Genomic DNA, 24935 nt, shown 5'->3' with positions numbered 1-24935 from the left:
TGTCTTTGGATTCAATTTGCAAGTATTTTGTTGAGAATTTTTGCATCTATATTCATTAGGGAGATTAGCCTGTATTTTCCTTTCTTGTAGCATTTTTTTTTTAGTTTTTAAAATTTTTTTTACTTTTATTATTTTTATTTTTTTGTTCATTTTATTGAGGTATATTCACATGCCATGCAGTCATACAAAACAAAGCATACATTCAATTGTTTACAGTACCATTATATAGTTGTGCATTCATTAACAAAATTAATTTTTGACATTTTTATTACCACACACACACAAATAATAAGAATAAAAATTAAAGTGAAAAGAACAATTAAAGTGAAAAATAACACAGGGTGCCTTTTTTTTTTTCTTCCCCTATTTTTCTGCTCATCCACCCATAAATGAGACAAAGGGGAGTATGGTCCATATGGCTTTCCCAATCATATTGTCACCCCTCATAAGCTACATTTTTATACAATTGTCTTCAAGATTCACGGGTTCTGGGTTGTAGTTTGATAGTTTCAGGTATTTACTGCTAGTTATTCCAATTCGTTAGAACCTAAAAAGCGTTGTCTATATTGTGCATAAGAGTGCCCACCAGAGTGACCTCTCTGATCCTTTTGGAATCTCTCTGCCACTGAAGCTTATTTCATTTCCTTTCACATCCCCCTTTTGGTCAAGAAGATGTTCTCCATCCCACGATGCCAGGTCTAGATTCCTCCCTGGGAGTCATATTCCACATTGCCAGGAAGATTCACTCCCCTGGGTGTCTGATCCCACTGGGGGGGAGGGCAATGATTTCACCTGCCAAGTTGGCTCAGCTAGAGAGAGAGGGCCACATCTGAGCAACAAAGAGGCATTCGGGAGGAGGCTCTTAGGCACAATTACAGGGAGGCCTAGCCTCTCCTTTGCAGCAACAGTCTTCCCAAGGGCAAGTCCTGTGGTAGAGGGCTCAACCCATCAAACCACCAGTCCCCCATGTCTGTGAGCACATCAGCAACCATCGAGGTGGGGAAGAACAACACCCCTGCACTCTCCACCAGCTCCTTAAGGGGGCTCTGCATATTTTTTCATTTTTTTAAATTAACTTTTTTAAATCAACTATATAAAAAAAATACAAAAAAAAAAAAATTTCTAACAAACCATAACAAGGGAGTAAGAAAAAGACAATTAACCTAAGATAACTAACTACTTTACTTCCAACATGTTCCTATGCTACCCCAAGAAAATAACCTAATATAGCAACATTTCTGTGAAATTGTTTCTACTATACCCATCAGAAATTAACAGACCATAGTCATTCCTGGCCATTCCCAGAATATTAAATTTACCCATGAAAGCTTATCTGTTCTTATTGGGTTATCACTCCCCCTTCCTTAATTGCTCTCTATCACTAGTTCCCCTACATTCTACATTATAAACCATTTGTTTTACATTTTTCAATATTCATATTAGTGGTAGCATATGATATTTCTCTATTTGTGCCTGGCTTATTTCACTCAACATTATGTCTTCAAGGTTCATCCATGTTGTCATATGTTTCATGACATTGTTCCTTCTTACAGCCGCGTAGTATTCCATTGTATGTATATACCACATTTTATTTATCCACTCATCTGTTGAAGGACATTTGGGTTGTTTCCATCTCTTGGCAATTGTGAATAATTCTGCTATGAACATTGGTGTGCGGATATCTGTTTGTGTCACTGCTTTAAGATTTTCCGGGTATATACCAAGAAGTGCAATCGCTGGATAGAAGGGTAACTCTATATCTAGTTTTCAAAGGAAGTGCCAGACTGACTTCCAGAGTGGCTGAACCATTATGCAGTCCCACCAACAACGAATATGAGTTCCAATTTCTCCACATCCTCTCTGGTATTTGTAGTTTCCTGTTTGTTTAATGGCAGCCATTCTAATTGGTGTGAGATGTTATCTCATTGTGGTCTTAATTGGCATCTCTCTAATAGCTAGTGAAGCTGAACGTTTTTTCATGTGTTTTTTGGGCATTTGTATTTCCTCTTCAGAGAACTGTCTTTTCATATCTTTTGCCCATTTTATAATTGGACTGTCTGTACTATTGTCATTGAGTTGTAGGATTCCTTTACATATGCAAGATATCAGTCTTTTGTCAGATACATGGCTTCCAAAAATGTTTTCCCATTGAGTTGGCTGCCTCTTCACCTTTTTGACAAATTTCTTTGAGGTACAGAAGCTTCTAAGCTTGAGGAGTTCCCATTTATCTATTTTTTCTTTTGTTGCTTGTGCTTTGGGTGTAAAGTTGAGGAAGTGGCCACCTAATACAAGGTCTTGAAGATGTTTGCCTACATTATCTTCTAGGAGTTTTATGGTACTGTCTTTTATATTGAGATCTTTGATCCACTCTGAGTTAATTTTTGTGTAGGGTGTGAGGTAGGAGTCCTCTTTCACTCTTTTGGATATGGATATCCAACTCTCCAAGCCCCATTTGTTGAAAAGACTATTATGGCCCAGTACAGTGGCTTTGGGGGTCTTATCAAAGATCAGTCAGCCATAGATCTGGGGGTCTATCTCTGAATTCGTAATATGATTCCATTGATTAATGTATCTATCTCTGTGCCAATACCATGCTGTTTTAACAACTGTGGCTTTATAAGACGCTTCAAAATCAGGGAGTGTAAGTCCTCCCACTTTGTTTTTCTTTTTTTTAGAGTGTCTTTAGCAATTTGAGCCATCTTCCCTTTCCAAATAAATTTGATAACTAGCTTTTCCAAGTCTGCAAAGTAGGTTGTTGGAATTTTGATTGGGATTGCATTGAATCTGTAGATGAGTTTGGGTAGAATTGACATCATAATAACATTTAGCATTCCTGTCCATGAACATGGAATATTTTTCCATCTTTTAAGGTCCTTTTCTATATCTTTTAGTAGAGTTATGTAGTTTTCTTTGTATTGGTCTTTTACATCTTTGGTTAAGTTTATTCCTAGATACTTGATTTTTTTAGTTGCTATTGAAAATAGTATCTTTTTCTTGAGTGTCTCTTCCATTTGTTCATTTCTAGCATATAGAATCATTACCGACATATGTGCATTAATCTTCTATCCTGCTACTTTGCTAAATTTGTTTATTAGCTCTAGTAGCTGTATCATCAATTTCTCAGGGTTTTCCAGATATAAGAGCAGATCATCTGCAAACAATGACAGTTTTACTTCTTCCTTTCCAATTTGGATGCCTTTTATTTCTTTGTCTTGCCGGACTGCCCTGGCTAGCACTTCCAGCACAATGTTGAATAACAGTGGTGACAGTGAGCATCCTTGTCTTGTTCCTGATCTTAGAGGGAAGGCTTTCAGTCTGTCACCATTGAGTACTATGCTGGCTGTGGGTTTTTCATATACGCTCTTTATCATGTTGAGGAAGTTTCCTTCAATTCCTACCTTTTGAAGTGTTTTTATCAAAAATAGATGTTGGATTTTATCGAATGCTTTTTCAGCATCTATTGAGATGATCATTTGACTTTTCTATTTTGATTTGTTAATGTGTTGTAACACATCGATTTTCTTATGTTGAACCATCCTTGCATGCCTGGAATGAACGCCACTTAATCATGGTGTATGATTTTTTTAATGTACCTTTGGATTTGATTTGCAAGTATTTTGTTGAAAATTTTTCCATCTATATTCATGAGGGAGATAGGCCTGTAGTTTTCCTTTTTTGTAGCATCTTTGCCTGGTTATGGTATTAGATTGATGTTAGCTTCATAAAATGAGTTAGGTAGTGTTCCATTTTTTTCGATGTTTTGAAAGAGTTTAAGTAAGATTGGTGTCAGTTCTTTTTGGAAAGTTTGGTAGAATTCCCCTGCAAAGTCATGTGGCCCTGGGCATTTATTTGTGGGAAGTTTTGATGACTGATTGGGTCTCTTTGCTTGTGATTGGTTGGTTGAGGTTTTCTGTTTCTTCTCTGGTCAGTCTAGGTTGTTCATATGTTTCCAGGAAATTGTCCATTTCCTCTACATTATCCAGTTTGTTGGCATACAGTGGTTCATAGTATCCTCATTTTTTTTTTTTTAATTTCTTCAGGATCCACAGAAATGTCACCTTTCTCATTCATTATTTTGTTTATATGGGTCTTCTCTCTTTTATATTTTGTCAGCCTAGCTAAGGGCTTGTCAATCTTGTTGGTCTTCTCAAAGAACCAGCTTTTGGTGTTCTTTATTCTCTTTATTGTTTTTCTGTTCTCTATGTCATTTATTTCTGCTTTAATCCTTGTTATTTCTTTTCTTCTACTTGGTTTAAGATTGGTTTGCTGTCCATTTTCTAGCTTCTTCAGCTGATCCATTAGTTCTTTGATTTTAGCTCTTTCTTCCTTTTTAATGTATGAGTTTAGTGTTATAAATATCCCCCTCAGTACTGCTTTTGCTGCATCCCATAGATTTTGGTATGTTATGTTCTCATTTTCATTCATCTCTATATATTTAGCAATTTCTCTTGCTATTTCTTCTTCAACCTACTGATGGTTTAGGAGCATGTTGTTTAACCTCCAGGTATTTGTGAATTTTCTAAGTCTCTGGTGGTTATTGACTTCTAATTGTATTCCACTGTGGTCAGAGAATGTGCTTTGAATAATTTAATTTTTTTTTAATTCATTGAGGCTTATTTTATGTCCAAGCATATGAACTATTCCGGAGAAAGTTCCGTGAGCACTAGAGAAGAATGTGTATCCTGGTGATTTGGGGTGTAATGTTCTATATATGTCTGTTAAATCAAATTCATTTATCAGATTGTTTAGGTTTTCAACTTCCTTATTGGTCTTCTGTCTGGTTAATCTATCTATAGGAGAGAGTGCTGTATTGAAGTCTCCCACAATTATTATGGAATCATCAATTGCTTCCTTTAGTTTTGCCAGTGTTTGTCTCATGTATTTTGTGGCACCTTGATAGGGTGCATAAAGATTTATGATTGTTATTTCTTCTTGTTGAATTGCCCCTTTTATTAGTATATAGCAGCCTTCTTTGTCTCTGATAACATCCTTGCATTTAAAGTCTATTTTATCTGAGATTAATATTGCTACCCCTGTTTTCTTTTGGCTGTAGCTTGCAGGAAATATTTTTTTTTCATCCTTTCACTTTCAATTTCTTTGTGTACCTGTGTTTAAGATGAGTCTCTTCTATGCAACATATTGATGGTTCATTTTTTTTATCCATTCTGCCAATCTATATCTTTTTATTGGGAAGTTTAATCCATTTACATTCAATGTTATTACTGTGAAGGCATTTCTTGAATCAGTGATCTTATCCTTTGGTTTATGTTTGTCAGATATATTTTTCCCCCCTCTCTCTTAATATCCTTTAACATACCCATACTGAATCTCTTTAGTAGTGAACTTTTCTCCATCTCTCTCTCTCCTTTCTTTGTTTCTCTGTCAGTAGGGCTCTCTTTAGTATCTGAAGTAGGGCAGGTCTCTTGTTAGCAAATTCTCTCAGCATTTGTTTGTCTGTGAAAAATTTAAGCTCTCCCTCAAATTTGAAGGAGAGCTTTGCTGGATAAAGAATTCTTGGTTGGCAATTTTTCTCTCTCAGAATTTTAAATATGTCATGCTACTGCCTTATCACCTCCATGGTGGCTGCTGAGTAGTCACTACTTAGTCTTATGTTGTTTCCTTTGTATGTGGTGAATTGCTCTTCTCTTGCTGCTTTCAGAACTTGCTCCTTCTCTTCCATATTTGACAGTGTGATCAGAGTATGTCTCAGAGTGGGTTTATTTGGATTTATCCTATTTGGAGTTTGCTGGGCATTTATGATTTGTGTATTTATGGTGTTTAGAACATTTGGGAAGTTTTCCCCAACAATTTCTTTGAATACTCTTCCTAGGCCTTTACCCTTCTCTTCCCCTTCTGGAACACCAATGAGTCTTATATTGGGACATTTTATATTATCTGTCATATCCCTGAGGTCCGTTTTGATTTTTTCATTTTTTTCCCCATTCTTTCTTTTGTTCTTTCATTTTCCATTCTGTTGTCCTGTAGGTCACAGATTCGCTGTTCAGCTTCCTCCAGTCTTGTATTATGAGTATCCAGAATCTTTTTAATTTGGTCAACAGTTTCTTTTATTTCCGTAAGATAGTCTATTTTTTTTTTTTAATTTACTCTTGCAATTTCTTCTTTATGCTCTTCTGGGGTCTTCTTCATGTCCTTTATATCCTGTGCCATGCTCTCATTGTTTGTCTTTAGTTCTTTGATTAATTGCTACAAGTACTGTGTCTCCTCTGATCTTTTGATTTGGGTGTTTGGATTTGGGTTATCTATATTGTCTCGTTTTTTGATATGCTTTAAAATTTTCTGCTGTTTTTGGCCTCTTGGCATTTGCTTTACTTGATAGAATTCTTTTAGGATATGTAGACTGATTTATATCCTTATCTCTAATTTGTCAGATCACAGCTTTGTGGAGTACACTTTCACTAACTAATCAGCAGGTGGCATCTGCGAGCCACCTATTCCCCTCAAGCCAGTTCTCCCCCCCTTTGTCTTTGTGGTGAGTGGGGATGTGAGTCTTGTGGTGTCCAATTGGTGCACCAAGCTTGCATGTGTAGTTGGCGTTGTCAGCCCTGCATACAGGGCATGTGTCTGAGTGGTTAGGGTGGGAGGGCGGCTTTAATAATCAAATCTCCCAGGTGTTCTTGGATATTTAAAGCTGTTGTAATAGTCTAATCTGCCAGTTCAGTCTTGCCACAGTTTGTCTCTGCCACTGACCCACAAGTCCTTGGTATCAGTGTATGGTCCCTGGGACTTGTGAGTGGGTCTGTCTTCCAAGCCGTGCACTCCTTCCTTGGTCCTCTGCTGAGGGAAGACTATGCTATGTCACAGGTGAGAGTCATCCCCCAAGGGAGGTTCTGGGCTACAGGGCTGTGTAGGGGCATTCCCAGGCTGCTGAAAGGATGGCTGAATGGGGCATGTTAATTTCCCCGTTTTCACACAGCTCCATCTTCCCAGCTTTGGGACAATTAGCTGAGGGTGTTGGAAAGGCTATTGTCCATGCCTAATATTGTGGTGTGTGCATGTGTTGTTGGAAACACTTCCTGTCATACTGGGTTGTTTGGGGCAGTTCTGGGCTGTGGTGCTGGCACTGGGCAGGAGTGTTCCCAGCCCACTGGGAAGATGACTGTAAGAGGATGCCCCCCTTTTCTTGGGAAGTTGTGGTGTTTAGTGAATTTTCTCAGCCACTGGACTTATTGCCTTGTATCTCAGAGCTCTCTTAGCTCTGCTCTTGTCTAGGCCCAAACTGCAATTCTTTGAGGCTTTCTGTAATGGGCTTTTTAGTATAATTGTTTTAGAAAAAGAGAAAAAGATGGGGGAAAAAAAAAAAAGAAGGGCTCTCCTTGCAGCTCTAATGGGCTATTGAAATGCTAAGAGACAAGGAGATTAGGGCCGTTAAGGAACAATCAAGAAAGCAGAGAAACCGGCTCTTCAGGCAAGGAAACTTGCCTTCTGGATTTGCATATGAGCCTGACTCTGTTTGAACCCAGCTCTTCTCCATTCTATGTTCACCAGAACTCCAAAAAGTCTCTGTTTTTATTTATTTATTTTTTTTTTGTTGTTGTTTGTTTGTTTGTTTTTGCTAGCCCTATCTCCTCTCCACTGGGCTAACTGCTCCAGATTCTCCGGTGTCTGGTCTCAGTCTGTCTATGTTTGGAGTTTGGACCAGCAGACTGAGGTTTCAATAAGAACCACAACTGCAGTTCTCCCTCCTCATTCCCAGCACCAGTGGCCCCTCCTCTCATGGGACTGAGCCTGGGAGGGAGAGGCACGGGTCCCTTGGCCATGAACACTTACAGATTTCACTGATCTCAGCTGTTCCATGTGTTCATGAGTGTTGTATGAAGTATTCCCAAAGTCAAATTGCTCTCTGGTGTCCAGTCCACGCAGTTCCTGGCTTTCTACATACTGCCCTGGAGGGGTAACTAAAACCTACACCTCACCACTCCACCATCTTGCCCCACCGTCTTGTAGCATTTTTATCTAGTTTTGGTATTACAGTGATGTTGGCTTCATAAAATGGCTTAGGTAGTGTTCCATTTTCTTCAATTTTTTTAAAGAGTTTGAATAGGATTGGTATCAGTTCTTTTGGAAAATTTGGTAAAATTCCCCTGTGAAGCCATCTGGTGCTGGGCTTTTATTTGTAGGAAGCTTTGTGATTACTGACTGGATCTCTTTACATTTGACTGGTTATTGAGGTCTTCTATGTCTTCTCTTGTCAGTCTAGGTTGTTCATGTGTTTCCTGGAAATTATCCGTTTCCTCTAATTTGTCTAGTCTGTTGGCATAGAGTTGTTCATAGTATCCTTTTATGATTTTTAAAAAAATTTATTTGGGATCTGCAGTAATGTCCCCCTCTCATTTATTATTTTTGTTTATTTGTGCCTTTTCTACTTTTGACTTTGTTAGTGCAGCTAAGGGTTTCTCAATCTTGTTGATCTCAAAGAACCAACTTTTGGTTTTATTTATTCACTCTATTTTTGTTGTTGTTATTTTCTCCATATCATTTATTTCTGTTTAATCCTTTCTATTTCTTTTCTTCTACTTGCTTTAGGCTTATTTTGCTGATCATTTTCTGGCTTCTTCAGTTGTTCCATTAGTTCTTTGATTTTAGCCCTTTCTTCCTTTTTATGCATTTAGAGCTATAAATTTCCCCTTCAATACTGCCTTCACTGCATCAAATAAGTTTTGATATTTTTTGTTCTCATTTTCATTCATCTCTAGATATTTAGCAATTTCTCTTGCAATTTCTTCTTTGACCCACTAATTGTTTAGGAGTATGTTATTTAACCTCCAGATATTTGTGAATGTCCTAGATCTTTGATGGCTATTGACTTCCAGTTGCATTCCATTGTGTTTGGAGAATGTGCTTTGAATAATTTCAATCTTTTAAAATTTATTGAGGCTTGTTTTATGCCCCAGCATATGTTCTATCCTGGAGAAAGTTCCATGCACTAAAGAAGGGTGAATATCCTGGTAATTTGGGATGTAATGCTCTATATATGTCTGTTAAGTCTAATTAATTTATTGCCTTGTTTAGGTTCTCAACTTCCTTATTGGCTCTCTGGTTGATCTATCTATAGGAGACAGTGGTGTATTAAAGTCTCCCATGATTATCATGGAAACATCTATTGCTTCCTTCAGTTTTGCCAATGTTTGTGTCACATACTTTGGAGCACCTTTATTGGGTGCATAAATATTTATGATTGTTATTTCTTCTTGTTGAATTGTCCCTTGTATTAGTATATAGAGTCCTTCTTTGTCTCTTATGACATCCTTGCATTTAAAGTCTATTTTATCTGAAATTAGTATTGCTACTCTTGCTTTCTTTTGGCTGTAGCTTGTGTGGAAAGTTTTTTTCCATCCTTTTACTTTCAACCTCTTTGTGTCACTGGGTCTATAGTGAGTCTCTTGTAAACAGCATATTGTTGGTTTATATTTTTAATCCATTCTGTCAATCTATTTTTTTAATTGGGGAGTTTAGTCCAGTCCCATTCAATGTTATTACTGTGACAGAAGTTCTTGAATTAGCCATCTTATTCTTTGGTTTTTAGCTGCTAGGTCTATTTCTTCCCTCTCTATTTCAAGTTACTCTAAATAACACTCTTCAGTTCTGTCATTCCCTAGGTGTCTTTCTTCTGTCTTTTTTCCTCAGCTGGTAGAGCTCCCTTTAGTATTTCTTGCAGGCAGGTCTCTGGTTAGCAAATTCTCTCAGCATTTGTTTGTCTGTGAAAATTTTAAGCTCTCCCTCAATTTTGAAAGAGAACTTTGCTGGATAAAGAATTCTTGGCTGGCAATTTTTCTCTTTCAGAATCTTAAATATGTCATGGTGCCCACTGAGTAGTCAGTACTTAGTCTTATGTTGTTTCCCTTGTATGTGGTGAATCGCTTTTACCTGTGCTTTCAGAACTTTCTCCTTCTCTTCAGCATTTGACAGTCTGATCAGAGAATGTCTCAGAGTGGGTTTACTTGGATTATTTCTATCTGGAGTTCATTTTGGCATCTTTAATTTGGATATTTATGCCATTTAGGAGGGTTGGGAAGTTTTCCTCAACAATGTCTTCAAATACTCTTCCTAGCCCTTTACTCTTCCCTTCACCTTCTGGAATACCAATGATCTTATATTTATGCACTTCATGTTGTCCATAATTTCCCTGAGATCCATTTCAATTTTTTTAAAGTTTTTTCTCTGTTCCATCTTTTTTGCTTTTGCATTCCATCAGTCTGTCTTTGAGTTCACTAATTCATTTCTCTGCCTCTTCAAATCTGCTGTTATGTGTCTCAAGAATATTTTTAACTTTGTCAACAGTAGCTTTTATTTCCATAAGATCCACTTGAAAATTCTTTTTTATGCTCTTTTATGGTTTCCTTCATGTCCTTTATATACTGAGCCATGACATTGATGTTTGTGTGTACTTCTTTGATTAATTGCTCCAAGTTCTATGTTGCCTCTGGCTTTTTAATTTGGACATTTGGGTTATCCATATCTTTTGGTTTCTCCATATGCTTTATAATTTTCTGTTGTTTTTGGCCTCTTGGCATTTGTTTATCTTGATAGTATTCTTTTATGGTATGCAGGATTATTTGAACATTTGCATAAAATTTGGCAGTGCTACAGTTTAGTGGAGTGTACTTTCCCTGACCTACCAGAAGATGGTGACCTTGAGCCACCTCTAACCCTCAAGCCAGTTCTCCCCCAAGTTCATCTGTGTACTGAATGGGGGTCCAAGCCATGTGGAAGTCCAATCAGTGCACCAATTTTCTGTGTGTACTGGGGACTGCCAGGCCTATGGGTGGGGGGCATTTCCTGCACAATTTGGCAGGGAGTCCACTCCAGGACACAGTGGTCCTGGCTATTCCCTGGGCCGTGGGTGGAGTACTCTGGGGCTGCAGAACTGTGTGTCTCATCTTCCAGCTCAAATGTCCCACAGTCCCTGTCTTCTGTGCACCTGTGTCCTCGGGATTGGGGGAGGTCTCCTGGCACTTCAGTGTGGCACCCCTGACTCTGGGCTGTGCATACTGTTGGCACCCATAGAGGAAAAGTGAGTCCTGTCACAAGCCCACCGAGTTCTGAAATCTCTCCAAGAAGCTCTCAGCCATGGGGCTAAGAAGGGTCATCTCCCCAGCCAATTGCAAAGGTGGCTACACAGGGCATGGAAAGCTGCCCTCTCCCCATCCCCATGCTCATCTGCCTGCTTCAACAGCCAGTCCCTGGCATGGGCTCTCTCAGCTGTGGGTCTATGAAGGGTTATCATCTGAGCCAAGTGCTGAGAAAGGTGCCTGGGTTGTGTAAGGCTGCTCTACTCTGTGCTTGTCAGCTGGCTCCAACCACCCATTCCCTGGCATTGTTCTGGGCCGAACACTCACCGATCTTAAATGCAGTCTCTCTCAGCTTCTCCATGTACATACTCACTATGGGTGCAGAAATCCCTGCCCAGCCAGTGGATCCTTGGAACTGCTGTTCTGGAGGATTTCCTATCCTTTATCTAGTGTTTTTCACCGAGGAGAATTTTGCTCTTCCTCTCCTAATCCACCATTTCCCAGAAGCACATATTTTTCCTGAACAGTTCTTGATGATATCAGTGAATCTGTTCTCAGTGGCATCTTTCTGGATATCCTCTGGGTCCCCAGGCTGAGCCATAGCCATGCAAAATGTGTCTGCATGCCATACTCTCCCACACATGAAACTTTGGGAAACAAGTCACAAATGTTCCTAATGGCAACTAGAAAGGTGAATCCTTTCCAGAATGTTTTCAATTGAGTTTGCCCAGATCCATCAGATAAATCAATATCTGTGGCAGCTATAGCAACACCAAATGTATTTCTTAAATAAGAGGATTTGAAATTTGAAATTACTCCTTGAGTCACGTGGTTGTAGAATGGATGCTGTGTTAGCATGCATCTCATTATAATTTCCATTAGAGTTCTTGGATGACCATATGCATTGTATGGTACAATGAATAGTAATATTTTGAAAGAAATCTTTTTCTGAGCAGAAGTTCTCAAAGTGGGTTTAAAATATTCACTAAACCATATTGTAAAACTGATGTGCTATCATCCAGGCTTTGTTGCTCCATTTATAGACCACAGGCAAGGTAGATTTAGCATCATTCTTAAAGATATAGAATTTTTTTTGAATGATAAATGAGCATTGGCTTCAACTTAAAGTCACCAGCTGCATTAGCCCCTAACGAGAGAGTCAGTCTGTCCTTTGTAGCTCTGAAGCCAGGCATTGACTTTTTCTCTTTAGCTATGAATTACCTAGATGGCATCTTATTCCAATACAAGGTAGTTTCATTTACATTGAAAATATGTTGTTCAGTGTAGCTACCTTAATCAATTAATAATCTAGATCATCTGGATAACTTGCTACAACTTCTACATCAGTACTTGTTCCTTTACCTTGCATTTTTATGTTATGGGGATAGCTTTTTCTGTAAACCTCATGAATCAACCTCTGATATCTTCAAACTTTTCTTCTGTAGCTTCCTCACCTCTCTCAGCCTACATAAAATTGAAGAGAGTTAGGGCCTTGCTCTGGATTAGTTTTGGCTTAAGGGAATATTGTGGCTGGTTTAATCTATCCAGAGCACTCAAACTTTCTCTGTATCAGCAGTAAGACTGTTTCACTTTCTTATCATTTGTGTGTTCATTGGAGTAGCACTTTTAATTCCCTTTGAGAACTTGTCCTTTGCATTCACAGCTTGACTGTTTGTCACAAGAAGCCTAACTTTTAGCCTATCTCAGCTTTCGACATGCCTTCCTCACTAAAATTAATCATTTCTAGGTTTTGATTTAAAGTTAGAGAAATGTGACTCTTCCCTTTCACTTAGAGGACATTATAGGGTTATTAGTGGACATAATTTAAATATTGTTGAGTCTCAGTAAATAGGGAGGCCCAAGGTGAAGGAAAAAGACAGGGGAATGGGTGGTCAGTGGAGCCGTCAGAACACCTACAATATTTATTGATTAAATTCCCCATCTTATATCGGTGTTTTTCATGGCACCCCAAAACAATAACAATAGTAATCTCAAAGATCCCTGAATCCAGATCACCATAAAAGATATAATTATAATGAAAAAGTTTGAAATATTGTGAGAATTACCAAAATGTGACACAGAGATATGAAGTAAGCATGTTATAGCAAAAATGGTGCCAAGAGACTTTCAGGTTTGCCACAAACCTTCAATTTTGTTAAAAAAAAAAAAATACATCTACAAAGTGCAAAAAAGCAAAGTGCAATAAATTGTATTATGCCTGTAGATGCAAAAATTCTCAACAAAATACTAGCAAACTGAATCCAAAAGCACATTAAAGTAATTGTACACCATAATCAAGTGGAAATTATTCTGAGCATGTAAGGGTGGTTCAACATAATAAAATCAATTAAGGCAATACACCACATTAACAGAATGAAGGAAAAAAAATACATTATTATCTCAGCTGATGCAGAAAACACTTTTGACAAAATCCAGCACATCTTGATAAAAACAATTGGAAAACTGTGAAAAAAAGGAAATGTTCTCAACATGATAAAGGGCATAAATGAAAAATGCACAACTCATGTCATTCTTAAAGGTGAAATAATGAAAGGTTTCCCTATAAGTTCAGGAAAAAAAACAAGGATACCCACTGTCATCACTGGTATTCAACATTGTACTAGAAGTTCTAACCAGAGCAATTAGAATGAAAAAGAAATAAAAGACAAACAAGTTGGAAAGGAAGAAATAAAACATGGTTCTATACACATAAAATCTTGAAAAAAATCCACAACAAAGTTACTAGAGCTAATACATAATTCAGCAAAGTGGTGGGGTACAAGATCAACCCCACAAAAAGCAGTATTGCTTATATATACTGGTAAGGAACAATTGGAAGAAGAAATCAGGAAAAAAAAATCCCATTTAAAATAGGGACTAAATGAATCAAACATCTAAGAATAAATGTAACCAAGATGTAAAGGATGTGTACACAGAAAACTAGAAAACTTTGCCAAAAGAAATCAAAGAAGACCTAAATAAATGGAAGGACATTCCATGTTCAAGGACTGGAAGACTAAATATTCTTAATATCTCAATTCTACCCAAAGCAATTTGCAGATTTACCACAACCCCAATCAAATTTCTAACAACCTGCTTTGCAGAAATGGAAAAGTTATTATCAAATTTATATGGAAAAGTAAGGGGTTTGTGCTGGTTTGAAACTGTTATGTACCCCAGGAAACACTATGATCTTTAATATAATCTTGTGAGGGCAGATCTATTATGGGTGGGATATGTTGATTAGGTTGTTTTCATGGAGATGTGACCCTGCCCATTCAGGGTGGGTCTTAATTAGATCACTGGAGTTCTTAAGACAGATGACAGCCCACCCAGATTCTGATGCTTGGAGATGCTGGGAGATGCAGGCAGAAGGACATTTGGAGATACTCAGCTAAGAGATGAAGCCCAGAGTTTGCCCCAGAGAAGCTAACAAAGGACTCCCAGATGCCTAGAGAGAAACACCCCAGGAGAACCAAGCGGAGAGCTAAGAGAAGCTAAGAGAGCAGAAGCCCAGAGACATTTTGGAGAAAGCCATTTTAAAATGCAACCCTGGAGCAAAGGGCCAGCAGACACTGGTCACATGCCTTCCCAGCTGACAGAGGTGTTTGGATGCCATCCTCTTGTTGATGCCTTAGTTTGGGCACTTTTATGGCCTCAGAACTGTAAATTTGTAACCAAATAAACCACATTTATAAAACCCAATCCATTTCTGGTATTTTGCATTCTGGCAGATCTAGCAAGCCAGAACAGGCTTCCAATTAGCCAAAGGCATCCTGTGAAAGAATGAAGTTGGAGGACTCACACTTCCCAATCTTACAATTTATTATAAAGCCACAGTAACAAAATAGTATGGTACTGGCACAAGGTCAGACAATATGGACAAATGGGATCAAATTAAGAGCTCAGAAGTCAATCCTCAAATTTATGGCCAACTGATTTTTGACCTGGGGGCAAAGACCACTTACTTGGGAAAGAAGAGTCTCTTCAACAAATGGTGTTGGGAAAACTAGATGTCCTTTGCAAAAGTATGTAGGTGGGCTTCACACCATATATAAAAGTCAACTCAAAATGGATCAAAGACCTAACTATGAGACAAAACTATGAAACTCCTAGAAGAAAATTTAGGGAAGCATTGTCAGGACCTTGTGTTAGACAGTGGTTTCTTAGACTTTACACCCAAGACACAAGCAACAAAAGAAAAAATAGATAAATGGTACCTCATTAATATTAAAAACTTTTGTCCCTCAAAGGACTTTATTGTAAAAGTAGAAAGACAGCCTACACATTGATAGACAATATTCGGAAAGCACATATCCAATAAGAATTTAATATCCAGAATATATATACATATATATATCTCCAAATCAGCAGCAAAAATGCAAACAACCCAATTTTTAAAATGGGCAAAAGACTTGAATAGACATTTATCCAAAGAAGATATACAAATGGCCAAAAAGTATATGCAAAGATGCTCAATATCATTAGCCATTAGGGAAATGCAAATCAAAACCACAATGACAGTTCATTTCATACCCATTGCAATGGTTACTATTAAAAAATACAGAAACTAACAAGTGTTGGAGAGGATGTGGAGAAATATGAATACTCATTCATTGTTAGTGGGAATGTAAAATTGTGCAGCACTGTGGAAGACCATTTGGCAGTTATTCAGAAGGTTAAGTACAGAATTACCATTTGACCCAGCAATCCCACTTCTAGGTATATACCCATAAACATTTAAAGCAGAGACTTGAACAGGTATTTTCACACAGATGTTCATTGCAGCATTATTCACAATGGCCAAAGATGGGAGCAACCCAAATCTCCATCAACTGATGAATGGATAAACAAAATGTTGTATGTACACACAATGTAATGTTATTAGCCATAAAAAGGAAAGAAGTACTGATACATGAGACAACATGAATGAACCTTGTAGACATCAAGTTGAATGAAATAAGCCAGACAGAAAAGGACAAATACTGTATGATCTCATGGACATGAAATAATTAGGATAAACAAATTCATAGAGTCAGAAACTAGAATACAGTTTACCAGGGAGAGGGGTGGGGGTAGGCAATAGGGATTGAAGGCTTAAAATATACAGTTTCTATTTGGGATGATAGAAAAGTTTTGCTGGTGGGTTGGTGGTAATATAGCACAACATTGTGAACATAATTAACAGCACTGAATTATATATTTATTGTGGTTAAAAAGGGAAATTTTAGGTTGTATGTATGTTACCAGAATAAAATTTTTTAAAAAAGATTCATGGAATTGCACAATAGAAGAAGTGAATACTAAGTTAAACCATGGACTGTAGTTAATACTATTATTTTTAAAATGTGCTTTCATCAACTGTAACAAATGTACTACATCAATGCAAGGTATTAACAATCAGGTGACATGTGGGAACCCTGTATTTTATGCATGACTTTTCTGTAACCCACAACTTCTCTGATGAAAAGCAGTACCAAAAGAAAGTATAAAGACACAGATATAAATGGAGAAAATGAGATTTTGATTCACATTCATCTGATTGCAAATTAGAATGTCCTTTTTTGTTGTTGTTGTTTCTTTTTTAACTATCTTTCAAGTTTTGAGAGAGAAAGAGAGAGAGAGAAGAGAGAGAGAGCTTTTCTGCTTTTCCACCTACAAACAGCCTAGCCAAAGAACAGAATACAGCCTTAGTTTTTTCTTAGGTGAATTCTAGGGATATTATGACTTTTAAAGGCAGGAGCACTGTGGAGTATTGAAGAGTTCCAGATCAGCAAAAATGACTTCAAAACCAATTTACCACCACAAAGGATATCTGTTGTCATTACTGTATAGCCACTTGTCACTTTTTTGAATTCAAACAGAATAAATCACCCAATTTATGACTTCCATAATCTTTAGCATTAAAACAATAACAATTCCCATCCTCAAATATCTAGCTTTTATAATACAGAAGTTATTTAAAAGAATATGCCACAAAAAGGAGGTAGCCTCTTTCTAAGCATCACTTGAGGAGAACTCAACCCACATCTGAGAAACATCTCCACATCCATTCTTTAATGTCTAGAATTCTACTATTTATATCTGAATCTTAAGAATTTTCTCTTTCAAATGTAAAACCCTGACTTTCATGATGGGGTACCAGTATAAAAAACAAACAAACAAAGAAAAAACCCAACAAAACCACAGGCTCTAAAGGCAATTTTCTTTAGAGGATCTAGAACAGTACCTCATTTTCAACAGTGGTATACCCAATGGAACAAACATACCTTTTCCTGAAGTGACTGTTTTGAAGTGAATCACACAATTTGGCTATACAATTTACGATTGTTGAAAAGCTAACCTTATTGTCTTAAGGTTATATCTCATTTGTCATAAGACAAGAGAGCCAGCACACTTCCCACTCTCACACTCTCAGGATTGAGAGCAGCAATGTAAGATCCTGAGTAGGACTCGAGGAGACAAAGCAGTTACCACAATGCACACACACACACACACACACACACACAGTAGGGCTTTAAAGTTAAGTAAAAATTTAGATTCATCTTTTAAGATTCAACCAAAAAGTTTATATAACATTTTGCAACCTTGTTAAAACCAGCCAAAAATTCTTAAAAATTGAGCACCTGCCTCCTCTGATTTCCTTTTGAATTCAACTGGAAAGGAGCACAAATTCCTCATTCCCTGTGGAGTTCATAATTATCAAATTCACTGAAAACTTGAAGCTTGTGTCCACAGACTGAAGTCTCTTAGTCACTGTTTCACCTGTGGCCCCAAAAGTGTTGGCATGCAGCCTCATGGTCCATCTCCAGTACTTGTTTTCAGAGTTGTAGATGGCTGTGATTTACACATTTGCGATCCCTTTCCTATGTTAACAGATCTCACGGTGAGTTAAGCACAGCATTTATTTGAAGGACTTTCCATTGGGATCTGTCCAAAACCATCTCATTAACTACTAGAAATGAATATTTTGTCAGAATTCTTAACTGATTGACAGATTCTTACATGTTGTCATTGTTGTTTCCCCTTTATTAGATTTTTAGTCCACGTTTTCACAACACACAAACAGACACACACACACACACACACAATAGGAAAGAGAATTCTGGCTGACAGCGAGGTCAACATTATGGACTATCTGATGTGGTTTCTAAAAATTTTAGGTATAAAAGATACAACTGTTTGGATCATAGAAGGTGGTGATTTCTCATTGCTTTTTGCTAATCAGACTATGTTTGGAGCATTATGTTTAGTACTTTTAGGTAGACACACATATAAACTGTATGTTATTCAGAGGAAGATGATAAGACTGGGGAGGAGACTTGAAACCATGTCATATGTGAATAAGATAAAAATCCTTAAGTTATTTAACCTAGAAGTGAGAAGTGAAATCACAATAGTTATCAAATATTTCAAATATTTGCAGATGTCAGATCTAATACCACCAGACAAAAATTGTAAGGAAGAAGATTTCAAAACAAGAAATAATTTACATACAGGGCTAAAATTAGCTGCTTTGGGGGGTGGCTAATTTCCCATCCTTAAAGGCAGTAGATGCTTAGCAACCATTGGTAAGGATGGTACTGACGAGACTTACTGAACTGGAAAGATTATCAAGCAGCTCCCTTCTAACATTAAGATCCTATATTTTCAAGTGTTAATTCATTGCATATCCTATATATGTTTTCACTGGCCATTTTCCTATCTTTCCATCTTCCTATAGATACAGTGGAAGCAGTTTTTGACTTCATTCAGAGGAGCCGAAGGATGATTGTTGTCTTGAGCCCAGACTATGTGACTGAAAAGAGCATCAGCATGCTGGAGTTTAAACTGGGGGTCATGTGCCAGAACTCCATTGCCACCAAGCTCATTGTGGTTGAGTACCGTCCCCTTGAGAATCCACACCCAGGCATTCTGCAGCTGAAAGAGTCTGTGTCTTTTGTGAGCTGGAAGGGAGAAAAGTCCAAACATTCTGGCTCCAAATTCTGGAAGGCCTTGAGACTGGCTCTTCCCCTGAGAAGTCTGAGTGCCAGCTCTGGCTGGAATGAGAGCTGCTCTTCCCTGTCTGACATCAGTCTGGACCATGTTCAAAAGAGGAAAAGTCGTTTGAAAGAGCCTCCAGAAGTCCAGAGTTCAGAGAGGGCAGCAGGGGCCTCTCCTGCCCCAGGCACAATGTCCAAGCACAGGGGGAAGCCCTCTGCAGCCTGTCGTTGCTGTGTCACCTACTGTGAAGGAGAGAGTCACCTTAGGAGCAAGAGTCGGGCAGAGATTCATACCCAGCCCCAGTGGGAGACACACCTTTGTAAGCCTGCTCCCCAAGATTCAGAAACTCAATGGATACAAAATGGCACCAGACTGGAACCCCCTGCTCCCCAGATCTCAGCCCTTGCTCTTCACCATTTCACGGATTTGTCCAATAACAATGACTTCTATATCCTATAATTACTGCTTGTGGTGGGGTGGTGGCTGCTCACTCTGTCGACCCTCTTTGTGTCATGAACTTATGGAGATAACTAACATTTTTATCATCTGACTATCAGATTATGTCCCCTTTATTGATTTTTAAAAAATATTTATTTCTAGGAGACAAAAGACCTGAAGGACCCGAATCCAGAATTATTGGCTTTAACGGCCTCAGAAGAGCACACTCTTCTTGGGCCCTAGAAGGTCAGTATGCAAAAGTTGCCTAAAGTCTGATCCTCTCTCCTGCCTGGTGGTTTAAAACAAAGCAAAGGATTTAAATGTGATTCATTTGAGCCTTTGATGAACCTCACATTATGAGGCATTCAGATAGATGCACTTGGAAAAATGACACTCACAGGGTATGTATATCCCAAAGGAAGGTCATGGAAAGGAACTGGTTCTGGTAAAAGCTGTGAGACTAAGCTCAACAGAAAACATACAGCACATTTTCCTTCAAAGAACCAAACATACTAACACAGGGATACATGGTGTTCTTTGTTTCATTGTCAACTAGTGTTCTCTGAACTGCCTAAAGTTGTTAGCATCAATAAAGTTTATATTTTTATGCCATTTCATTTGTACTAACAGATTTTTAACTTCCTCTCTCCCCTTTACCTTTTATGGCTTTTGAATTTGTTTCTGAAAAGTATTACGTCTTAGGAAGATAAGATTTGGTTTAGGTACCAGGAAAGCCTAGTTATATCTTTAGTTTCTTTCTAATATATAAAGCGATTGGTCTGAGAGAGAACTCCAAAAAAAGAATGAGAAAGGTTTCCAACAAAAATGGAAGTTCTTATCACATTTTTAGAACTGAAAGCTGAAAAATTCAGTATTGTTAGGTAGAATTTGGCAACTGCATCGCTTCTTCACATTCAGGATTCTGAGAAGAGGTAGAAAATTTAAGCACCTACAAGGATCAGAAGGTAACAATAGAGAGCAAGGTGGCCAAATGTAAACATAATACACATGCTCTCAGGCTGGTACACATGTGTATAGAGACAAAGGTATAGATACCTACTTCTCTACTCCAACCATTTTAAAACACAGCTGTAAAAGAAACATGGCATTTGATTTCACAGTTACATAGGCAATAGAGAACTTTGGGTCTGTGGCTAATTGAAGAGCATATATTCCGAAAAAAGAGGCAGCCTCTGCTCAGCTCCAGTTGATTGTTGCCATATGGAAATTTAGGCCCAGTGTTGCCAGATTGTTATGGGATGACTTAAACTTAAAAATAAAAATTAAAAAAAGACAAAATGCAAAAAAAAACAAACAAACAAAACACATCCACGGGAGCATATTCAGCTTAAGAGTCACAAGTTTGCATTTTCAAAACTCAACTATTCACTCAAAGAGCAGATGTCTAAGTGAGTATTCAAGTGCCCCTGGCAATACTGGGACTGGAGAACACAGGTTGGCCCTGAGGAAATAATGGGGGATGTTTATTCTTTAAATTAAATTTGTCCCCATTGAAGAAATTTGAGCCTTCAGAATAATGGCTGATTTGAACTAGTATTCCATCTGTAAAGAAAAAAGCTGGAAAATGGTGCCTTCCATCTACTCTGTGGAGGTTCCCTTCCAGGTGTGTTTACTGCAAGAATATTAGAAACACAAAGCCTGCTACTCTGAGCAGAAAAAGAGAAAAAAACCATACTAGACATGAGCAGTCACCTTCAATACGTTAGTCCTGGCCGCTAGTGAGATGTGGCACAATGAGCATCAGCCTGTCTCAGTCACTAATAGTGAGGGAAAGGTGAAGAAAGAAGCCAGAAATTTCATCCCAGTACTCCTCTTGGAGAAGAAAGCAGAAGATCCCTTCTGCTGAAACAGAATAACTGTGACTCCATAGATCTTATAATATCTGTCTAGTAGAAATCCAACAGAAAATTATTGACCACAACCCAAAGACCTTGTTCTATATTACTTTCCTTCTGGAACAGGGAAATCCTTGATGTTTCTTCACTTGGAAGACAGATAGCAGTTTCTCTAGAAATCTGTTAACATTAGATAATGTAAGTAGCTCCAAATCCTAAGACGGGAGAGAATGCTCTTGCCCATAATCAGTCTTACTCCTTATTAGCCCCATGTTTCAAACTACAAAATGTCTTTGGAAAATAGTCATTTATGAATTATATTCTTAGCAAAGAAAAAAAAAAAAAGACTAATGGCAGAGGCATGGAAATTAAACATGAGCTCTTATTATGAATGCATTGGCTAGATAATTTTGGTGCTCTCAAAAGCTAAATTATGGTTACTATCAATTTCCATTGACAACATAAGCACAGTGTAAGCAGTGTAAAGTCATAGATTTTGGCATTAGCTATATAGGGGTCAGAAAGATAATGGATCATAACTTTTACAACGTGGGAAAAGGCTAAGAGGTGACATTATTATTCCCTAACTCAATATGTTACAATTGAATGTTATATATTCAATGCCACATATTTCAAAAAGGCAAAGAATAATAAAAAAGAAAATTTCCTTATGGGCCATATGTATCTGTAACTGAAGTAATATGATTGTAGGTTGTGGCAGATTGAATTATGTACCTCAGAAAAACATGCTTTTAATCTTAGCTCATTCTTGTGGGTGTGAACCCATTGCAAATAGGTTCTTTTGATGAGGTTATTTTTAGTTAAGATATAGCCAGCCCACTGAACCAGGGCAGGTTATAGAGGAGGACAGAGAGGAGCTATGGGAAGCGAGAAGCATGAAGTCAACCAAATGTGGAAGACAAAGGAGAAGACACTGCCATGTTCATTACCATGTGACAGAAAAGCCAAGGACCCAAGGACCGCCAGCAGCCAGCCCCAGAATTCCAGTCTTCAGCTTGATGACACATCAATTTTGGACTTCTGGCCTCAAAACTGTGAGCCAATAAACCCCTGTTGTTTAAACTAAACCATTGTATGGCATTCTTTTAGCAGCTGGGCAACTAAGACATAGTTAAATATAGATTAAATAGAGATCACTACATAGGTAAAGATTGTTGATTTACGAACATGAGTGTTAAATAGAGGGCCGCACTTTTCTCCTTGAATAGCTATGAGCCTCAATCTCCTGATCACTAAAATAGAGATAATAACATTATTAACCTTGCTAGGTTTTGTTGACATTAAATGTTATAATGCATGTAAATGCTTAAGTCAGTGCCTGGCACACTGTACTCAGTAAGTGTTGGCCAGCCTTATGCATATAGTGAAATCACTGTGTGGAGGAAACATTTACACTTGCAAAGCAATGTAAAGTTTACAAATTAATCATATGTATCACATATTGTTTTTTACTCTCATAAAAATCATAAAAGCAGTACAGAACTGAATGTATTATACAGGTTAAGTGGCTTTCTTATTGACACTCAGCCAATTAGTAAGAGACTTAATCTAAGCATCTGACATCTGATTCAGTGTCAATTCTAGAGTCCTTGTGAGATTCAAGTAGCCTTGTTAGTATTACAAACCCACCTAGACGAAATGATTTAATTTGAACCATAATATATTCAAATCAAATAAGCAATTAATTTAAACCTACACACAGCTAATTATTACATTAAATGTTTGATGTGCCATCTGGTCTAGTCTATATTATTATTTTTTATAATTTCATTTCTAAATATTATACATTTCTTTAAGCATTAAAATAACATACTCATTTTTTGTTGTCTTCTAGACTCTATTATGCTATAATGCATTTTTTTCAAAAAATAAATAATTTACATTCTAAATAATGGAACATAAAAATATAATCACCATTTACCTTGAAGTACAAATTTAATCTTTCAGTGGGTATGATACACACTGTGAGTTCCAGAGTTACTTCCTTTTATAAATAGTACAAATACTAGAAATAATGTATTCACTTGAAGTTTGAAGATTTAGAGTAGCTGGGAAGAAAATGTTCCTGTTCTAAAAAATTCATAAATAAATGGAACCAATCATAAAAATATGCACAGAAGGGCAACATTCCCTATGGCAGTGGTTTCAAACCTTCGTGTGGGGAGACTGTTACCCCAAGGTAGGCCCCTCCCTGAGGGGGGCCAATTTATTTGGTGCTGAGCATTGTGCCAGAGTCTATATCTTTAAATAATGCCCTTAATAATTTAGATGAGGTATTCCAGGGATCACACTTTGAAAACTATGAGATAGTTTTACCTACGAGAACTCTTTCCAACCCTTCCCATGATTTTCTATATAGTTCTTGAGGTTACACAGAGAGAGAGTCTCTATTAGGGCCTGGTCTAAGAATTCTCAGAGCATGTTCCTTGATATATCTGTATCAGAATCATTTTGGATGTGTATTAAAATTATACTTTTTTTTTTTTTTTTTTTTTTTTTTTTTTTTACCCCATCCCAGATTAGCAAAATGAGCATCTCTAGTTTGCGACAGATCTACATTTTGAATGAACTTCCCAGGTGATTCTGATGTACAAAAATTCTAAGAGCCATTAATTTTTCTCTCTTTAACTCCTTTTTTACCCTTATAGGTTCCGATTTTCTCCAGCCAAGAAGGACTTCAAATCATCTTTTTAACAAGGTGTTTGCAGGTAATGGCTGAAAATGTAGGGCATGCTGAACCCTTGGAGATGCCTGAGCACAAGGAGACAGTTGAATATAAGAGGGGTTAGTAGAATATATTTCTAATGTATGAAATATCAAATAGTGACATTTGGAATCTAGTGAGATTGATGTAGTCATCTCACATGTTAATCAGAATAAGATAAGCTAAACTGTGCTAACAAATAATCACAATATTTCAGTAGCTTCATATAAAAAGACGTTTCTTGTTTATGCCACATGTCTAGCATGGAGCCTTACTTTCTTGTAGCTCTGCTACCTGAAGTATGTTGCTTCCTGTTATTCTACGGTTCAGCCTAAATATGACACTCATACTTTCACTTGCAATTCATTGGCCAGAACTAGCTGCAAGATCCTGATGTAATTATTGAGAAGGCTGGTAAATGCAGCTTTCCTATATTCCCAGGAAGAGGAAAATGAAATGGAACTTGTGTGAACACATAGCATTGTCTTTGCCTAAGAATGATCTATGTAAAGAGGCTGAAGAGGCAGAAGACTTTACACTGAGCTTTGATGATGAAGGAATAGAAAGACTTTGCTGCCAACACCCTACCTCAGCTTTCTAGGGTATCAAGCCAGTTAGTTTTGGAAAAAAAAAAAATACAGAAAAGAGTAGACATCACCCATAAATGTTCACCAAAGAAAGTTATTGAAGGAATGCATAGTAACAATTATAGCTTCTGTTTAAAAGAAAACATTCTTAAAATTTTGTAAGTTACAGTATTTGTCTAATTTCCATTCATTGGCTTTAGTGGGTTCTTTAAAAATGTGATGCTCAACTACCTGCCAATGAGCCATTTCACTTTTGAATATCCAGAGAGCCTCAGAAGAATTGAAGGCATTTAGAACACAGCAGAGCATATAACGG

At 37.5% G+C, this 24935-nt stretch overlaps 1 protein-coding gene across 2 annotated transcripts in view; it reads left to right on the top strand.

Annotated features, from left to right (window-relative positions):
• The window catches only part of LOC119535870 (interleukin 1 receptor accessory protein), a 168396-nt gene extending 144064 nt beyond the window's left edge, over window positions 1–24332 (top strand). Inside the window, exons 11-12 of one of the 2 annotated variants that reach the window (XR_005217310.1) lie at window positions 18754–19697; window positions 23977–24332. Coding sequence is in view for 1 of the 2 variants with exons in the window: in XM_037838271.1 (XP_037694199.1) it covers window positions 18754–19472 (719 nt within the window). In the remaining variant the exon portion in view is untranslated. Of the gene's footprint in view, window positions 1–18753; window positions 20088–23976 lie in introns of those variants that run through there. The other variant, XM_037838271.1, reaches the window with a different exon arrangement.
• Window positions 24333–24935: the final 603 nt, after the last annotated feature.

The sequence above is a fragment of the Choloepus didactylus genome, chromosome 1, assembly GCF_015220235.1.
Source record: "Choloepus didactylus isolate mChoDid1 chromosome 1, mChoDid1.pri, whole genome shotgun sequence".
Taxonomy (NCBI): domain Eukaryota; kingdom Metazoa; phylum Chordata; class Mammalia; order Pilosa; family Megalonychidae; genus Choloepus; species Choloepus didactylus.
This window is presented reverse-complemented; position numbering and strand designations above follow the sequence as displayed.